Source organism: Acanthisitta chloris, unplaced genomic scaffold (genome assembly GCF_000695815.1).
Source record: "Acanthisitta chloris isolate BGI_N310 unplaced genomic scaffold, ASM69581v1 scaffold45503, whole genome shotgun sequence".
Taxonomy (NCBI): domain Eukaryota; kingdom Metazoa; phylum Chordata; class Aves; order Passeriformes; family Acanthisittidae; genus Acanthisitta; species Acanthisitta chloris.
The window spans coordinates 797-7,986 of record NW_008667380.1 but is presented as its reverse complement, the minus strand read 5'-3'; the positions used below and the strand labels follow the sequence as shown (position 1 = coordinate 7,986).

General features: G+C 38.1%; 1 protein-coding gene across 1 annotated transcript; it reads left to right on the top strand.

Moving 5' to 3' along the window:
- Positions 1 to 292: 292 nt before the first annotated feature.
- On the top strand, positions 293 to 5,873 carry RNASEH1 (ribonuclease H1; the record flags this gene model as incomplete). The annotated part of the gene is made up of 6 exons (XM_009072463.1): positions 293 to 496; positions 1,034 to 1,133; positions 1,515 to 1,569; positions 2,646 to 2,730; positions 4,361 to 4,485; positions 5,628 to 5,873. Coding segments are annotated over 6 exons (647 nt in total), but the record flags the coding sequence as incomplete, so codon positions are not given.
- Between the last annotated feature and the right edge of the window lie 1,317 nt (positions 5,874 to 7,190).

The window sequence follows — 7,190 nt, the reverse complement described above, 5'->3', positions numbered from 1 at the left end:
CACGGTGATGGATGTGCTAATGCAGTGCAAGTATTTGTAGGTGCTTATGGAACGTTGCTTATGCTGTGTCTGTCTTAAGGGCTGTTGCATGTCTGTCTCCTCTTCAGTCTGATCTAGGATGAAGAATGACTGTGCTCTGCAATATTTTAACCTTTTTTTGTGTAATGGCTTGGGATGGGGTCAGTTAACAGACAGACATCGCCAAGAGACTATAATAAGTTGTCTTTAGAAGCAGTTATTTCAAACAAAATTTCGTCTTGTATGTGTTGAAATTTCTTTTTTTTTTTGGTAGGGGCACTTGGTGCTTCAGCTTTACCACAGGAAAATAGTATCCAGAGAGAGGATCCAGAATTAAACACCTTGTGTTGCAATACTTGCAAAAGGCCATATGAGCAGTCTACAAGTGAAGAACAGATTGCAAAGCGTGTCAGACATGATGAACAATATTCAATGTACTCAATGCCAACAGTCAGTGAAGATAAATTTTCATATATGGGTGAGGTCTTTGATTATTCCTTTAATTCTTTTTATTTCTTTGTACTAGTTCATAAGCAACAAGTGTAAATGTTAGAAAGCTTTTAGGAAGTTTTGTATGTGGCAGCATCAGGCCCATTGTTTCTTTTTAAAATAGAAATGTGAGCCATGATCTATTTGTTCGTGTTGTCTTTCAGTGTAATTTTAATTGGCTTTAACTGGTATCAACATACAGCTTAATCATATGTGTATGTAGGTTACAGGCTATATTTAAATGTATGGATATAATGGGAAGTTTTGAAGTCAACTGAAGAAGACAAGCTGTAGTGAAAAGTCTGGGACTTGGGGCAGAAGTCCTTCTTGGGGCTGACTGGTTTCACAGCAGTGAGGGAGTGAAGCTGCAATGGGACTTCTGGTGCTTCTGTAATTAACTTTTGGAAGGACTCTCTGGGGAGAGAAGTTTTGGGGACTGATTTGCTGACAGACATTTCTTTCAGCTTAAAGAGTCTGTATCCATGAAGCAGTGCTTGAACTTCAGATTTTGGTAATTGTTTTCTAGGTGACTTTGCAGTTGTTTATACAGATGGTTGTTGCTCAGGTAATGGACGTAATAGGGCACGAGCTGGAATAGGTGTCTACTGGGGACCAGGCCACCCTTTGTAAGTAGCTGGATGGCTTCTTGTAAATATGAAACTTTGCTGTTGAAACTCATGACAGTGTTATGAGACTAGTGAGTTACTGAGAGGAAAAGAGAAATCAACTCTGGGAAAAATCAACTGGAAATATTTTTGAGGGCTGAAGCTATAAGTAATTCAGGAAGTTTTTTAAAATACAAGTAGGTCTGCGTAGAAGATGTCAAATGTAATTGCATATTGATATACAGCTTGTGCTATGCAGGTGGAAGCTAGAGCTAGAATATCTGTTCATTCTCCTTTATAAATACAAAAATAATTCTTGTATTTATTTTTTTAATGTGTAGTCATCATACGCCATTCTGAATATTTGGGGTAACTAATCTACTGTTTGTTCTTTGGACACAGAAATACCAGTGAAAGGCTTCCTGGACGTCAAACTAATCAAAGAGCAGAAATACATGTAAGTAGTAAATGTCCTGAAATGCTTCTTCATGCTGGACTGCAGCAGCACACTCATGCCTATTTCAACTCTGGCTTTCAGAAACCAGTTATAGAGCTGTAAGGGAAGTATACAAAATATCTGGAGTTATGACTTGAAACAAATAGTTCTTTTCAAGTTTTTGGGTTTGGAATAAGGTAATTCACCTTGAGAATTCCCAAATATCATCGAGTACAGCTACTTAAAGCAGCCTTACATTAGGAAAGCCTGGCTCTCAAATCTGTATAGATCCCTTGCATTTTTAATGTGTATGTTTCAGACCTTGGAGTGAGGGCTGCTGGTAGTGTTAAGAGGAGAATCAGCTTCTTAGGGTTATAGGATCAGAATATCATAATCCTTAGGTAAATATAACAAACAGTTCTAGGCTCCTGACTAACTTTGGTTGGCAACAGCAGATTTGGTCTTCCCTTCTCACCTCCTGTTAATTATGGTACTGCTGCTATCCCTGACTGCGTGTTTGGAGATGAACTGAAATGGGGAATTCTGCTTAAAAACTACAAGAAGCTAATTTTAGTGAGGGACAAGAAGAGGTGATGTTTGTGTGCCAGCGGTTAAACTTGTCACAGAGCTTTTCAGCTTTACATCTACACACAGCCACTTCTCCCAGTTATATTTCAGAGCACCAAAAAAAGCCCCAACGTGTTAACTGTTCCAGACTGGTGGAATGGATATGAATCCTCCCTCCTCAAAGATAATGAGAAAATGCCTAGAACTTGGAGTGCGGTTGATAGAGGTTTTGGTAGTTAGGAAATGGAGCAGAGAGTTACTCTTCTGGCACAGAGTTGAACATCAGAATATTTTGGGTTTATTTTTCTAGTGAAATTTAGGTGGCTACCTCTTCGCCTGAATCCAAAAGGGTGTTGTCTGCATGCAAAACTTTGTGAATCTTTATTCTAAAGGATGTTGGTAGCCATTGGTGGAGATATTACAGCAATAGTCTTCATAGTTGTGTGTTAGCGTCCGGTACTTTGTTGGTATTTTAATTGCATGTGGTCAAAATCCTGTTGTGAACTATGATTGTATTAAATGTTCTTAAGGCAGCCTGCAAAGCTATAGAGCAAGCCAAGAGTCAGAACATCAAGAAACTAATAATCTACACTGACAGCAAGTTCACTATTAATGGTAAGTTAATGATTTGAGTTTTCCTGATGCTTGAAGACACACTGCATACTATTTCATTACATAAGGCCCACAGAACATACTGAGTCCCGGAGAGGGGGATGTAAGGAAGAGAATCCATAACTTACTACTCATGACTGCTTGGGGAAGATCTTCAGAATACTTAGGGATCACCTGCTAACTGCATGAAATACAAGTAGAGACAAAGTGCCTGTTGCAGTAAAGGCTGACGGAAGTAACGACAGGATTTTTCTCTTGAGGTTTTCAGTGTCACACAAAGTCTAGGAAAATTGACATTCGTGTATGTGCTATTAAGGCTGTACTCAGGAAATTACTTGGAAGTTGGTGTAGTAACCCTGTAGATTTTTTGTTGTTTTGCTTGAATTGGCGAAGCTGCCATAACTCACATGTGTGAAATACATTCAAGTTTTCTTGCTTTTTACATGTAGACTACACTTCCAAGCTTTTAGGCTACTCTGGAAGACTAGCCAGAGGTGCTATGTGCTCAGAGTATGTAATTAAAAGTTTGACCTTCATCCAGAGATTTGGAAAATTTATTTTTTTTCCCTGTAAATACCATACAAAGCAGCTAATAAGACTTAACTTCTGAATAAAACTTACTCCTCTTTCTTTGAGATATTTAGGTTTTACTTCTCTGATAATCTGGAACTGCATAAGTGTTTTTTCCTTTGTATTTCACCATTTTACAAAGAGACTACATGTTTGTGCTTTCCAGGTCACTTGGGACATTTGATTTTTGTGTTTTTTTTGAAATAACATTAAACAAAAACTTCCTGCAGCTTTTGACTGAAAATTAAATGTTGCACTTTTACTCCTTGTGTCTGTCTTAATCTCGTTGTTTTTCCTTGCAGTTTGCTTTTGCATTTTGGGTCACTGAGGTGTAGGGTCTGTTCTTGTTTAACCGCAGTTATTTTGTGAATGTGTCTAGTTCTCCAGAGATTGAGGCTTGTGGTTAAGTAGGCATGGATGTGATTTGGTTTTCAGGAGGGTTTGTGTGCAAGATTGGTGATTTCCTATTTGGTTCAGGTCTGCTTGTCATGAAAGCAGTAAGGATGTCTTACATTATCCACACCAGCAAAGATATAAAAAAATATAGAACATTACTTAAGGAGTAATACAGTAAGTTTTCTGGCCAGCAAGGGATGGACAGAATGTTAAATCAAGTTCTGTAGAAATCTGCTTACATGGTCCTTCTCTGAAGGATTCTGTTCAGTGTACAGAAGCCATAGGACAGGTGGCCATCTGGTTTCCCCCTATGTATGTGTCTCCAGTTTCTCAAAACAAATAAAGCAGAAGACTTGTTCTTGCTTACTGTAATGTCAAGCAATTCCTTAACTTCAGTTTACTGAAGTTCATGACATAGTTTTGTGTGTAATGCCTATATAAGATTGTGGTCTTTAAGTTAAGTATCTGTTTGGGAAAACATGGTTGGATAATTGAAATAATAATGGAAAAATACAGTCATGAAAGAGAGCAGTAGAGAACCAAACAAGAATGTCTTCTGTCTCCATTGTCTTTGCCAGAGACATTGTACAGAGTTAGCTGTTGGCTCTATCTTGATCCTTTCTGGCTTCTTTAATAGCATTTTTCTGGTGATGCTCTCTTTACATAGGTATTACAAGCTGGGTTGACAATTGGAAGACAAATGGCTGGAGAACGAGTTCAGGTGGAAGTGTAATAAATAAAGAAGATTTTGAGAGACTTGATAGTTTATCAAAAGACATAGAAATTCAGTGGGTAAGTTCATCATTTCTTAATGACATTTTAAACAAGCTTCTTGTAAAAATCTGCAAGTATGACCATAACTAAGAAGATGCTTATAGTATTTAAAGCAAATTAGCAGTATAAACTAGACTCTTGGAACCAGTATTTCATTCACTAAAATGAATGTTAATATTTGTTTTCTGTTTCTTCTTACTACTGCTTAGAAAATGCCTACATTTTTAGTTTGTTAATGCTGTTAGTAGATGAAATTCCTGTTCCTGGAAGTCTAACCTTAAAACATAACTGGGTCCTTTTGTGTTGTAGCTGAATTTCTAGATTTGCTTTTGAGAACTCTTTAGGGTGCTGGTTCGTTGAAGTAACTCAGTCACGAGTGTCCTTAAAATGGGAAAAAGGAGAGTGTCTAACCTCAAATAAACTAATTTTCTGTACCTTAACTGTGTTTCTTCTAAGAGAAATTGGTGCAGAAAGATCTTAAAAATACTTCTTTTAAAGTTTTCAATTGTTTTGTTTTCCAGTAAAGAAGTAAACCAACTTCTGTACATATCGCACACACTTCATGCTTGTGCTCTCTCAGATCTTGTCAAATAGCAAGCTTGATTTTCTTCCTCATCTTCCTCCTCCACCCTTCCTTCTGACAAGGATGGGCTTAGGGTTGATAGTTTTTTCAGTTCCTTATTGAGGGATAGACAACTAGGACATCTGAAATTTGATAGATTCTTTTAATACCCTATTTGTGCATCCTGAGTGAGTGCTGTAACTGCCAAGGCTGTTAGTGGAATAAGAGGTCTTTGTTTTTTGGGGGAAAGATTAATTCAGTTTAAACACTGAGTGCTGGTAGGTTTTTCTCTGTTCTCTGAAAGTGGGAATTTTGAGTTGGAGTTGTCGTCTGCATTTCTGAAAGGCTAGGTTAGGTGATCCTTATCCAATTCATTACTTCCCATAAAGATAATTTTCACAATTTGGCAAGTTTCCTAGAGGAAGGGAGACTATGAAAATCCCTGAGAAGAGCACGTCAGGGCTAAATATGAGGAGAGGGCCTCTGAGGAGGTGCTGCTGCATTATGAGTGATAGGGCATTGTGTGATCAGATTTCATGTATGTACTTTTCTCTTGGTTTCTCATGTATCTAACACTCCTCTACTTTTGTCCTGATAGATGCACATTCCCGGTCATGCTGGCTTCCGAGGAAATGAAGAAGCTGATAGACTAGCAAGAGAAGGAGCTAGTAAATAAATGTGCTGATGTACTGGGATGATAAGAGACTGTTGCAATGGGAAGAAAAGGACTAACATGACAGCAACAGCTCAGGCTGCTATAATTGTTTCGGAGTTGAACTTTGAACTGTACTTCTTTCTGACCTGAAGCACTAAATATATACAAACTTCTGGAGGGAAAACTCCACATTTTCTTTTATTGCATTTGTTTTACAGTCAAGACAATATTTAGTTGATGGTATTGAGTATTCGGTTTTTCTCCGTGTTATTGAAAGGAGCTGTGGTCAGTGTTTTTAGCTGTCTTATAGACTTCTGAATTCACCGTAAAGACAGACTTCTGAAGAAATAATATTGAGTGTTCTGTATTCTCTTCATGAAATAAATTTAAGGTTTTTCGTACAGAGGTATATATTGCAGCCCCAAACAGCTGGGGGCAGGGGCACTCTGGGGTTGGTTGGTTTGGTGAGAGGTCACCTGACACAGATGTCCTTTGATCCCCTTTGGCATTCTGGTACTAACTGCTCCACAGATAGGCTTGGAACACTCACTCATGTGTCCCTCACAGTTACAGCACCTGTAGATTTCTTTAGCATGTTAGTTTGCAAAGTAGCATGAACAAAGTAAAAAGCAAGGTCACAGGAAAACTTGGAACAATGAATTTGTACTGTTCTCCTTTCTCTACCTGCTTCATGTCCAAGCTCTTTGTTTCTGGCTTCCTGTTTCCATTAAGTAGGGGTTTTAATGCATTCTGGTTCTCATAAGCACTGTTAGTTCCTCCTCAGTATTGTCTCAAAGGTAATAATTGTCCATTTTATCTGAAATGGAACTAGAAGATGATCAGCTTCTCCAGATCTTCCGGATATCAAATGTTTGACTTCATTTTTTTCCAGTCAATTATGAGATTAATGGAATGGCTAATGTGCTCTTCAGTTGGAGAGTAATTACCAGTAATCATCATAGTTTTATTTTCTATGCAAGTATACAGGAAGAGCAAGCAGGTTTATCTGTGTCAACTTCTCCGTACAGTACCTTAGTACTATTTAATAGTAGGGCTTTAGCCCAAGTCAAATGTTTTTGACTTGTTAATTGCTGTACAGAATGGTTAGAGCTGCAGAAGCTTGTTCCTTAATAGTTCTCATGCATTATAGTGTCTTTACTGAGGCAAAGTATGAGGTCTTAAGTATTTAGTCATACAGATTGTGGTAGAAGGAGGAAACTGACTAGCTGGGTGTTAATAGATCAGTGAGTATTTTTTTTTTTTCTCATCCAAAACTTCACTGTAAAGCTCCTCTGGGGGTAAGGAGAGCACTGATTACATTGTCCCCTCTGCTTCTTTTGCATATATGCACAAAATTACCTGTTGATTTACTTTAGAAGTTTGGCTTGGAGGAAAACACCGTGTCACCCCTGATCAGATCTCTAGCTGATACAGAACAGTGTGACAAGCAATATACCACAGAGGTGGCATCTCGTAATCTGCCTATTGTTCACCTTAAACACAGAT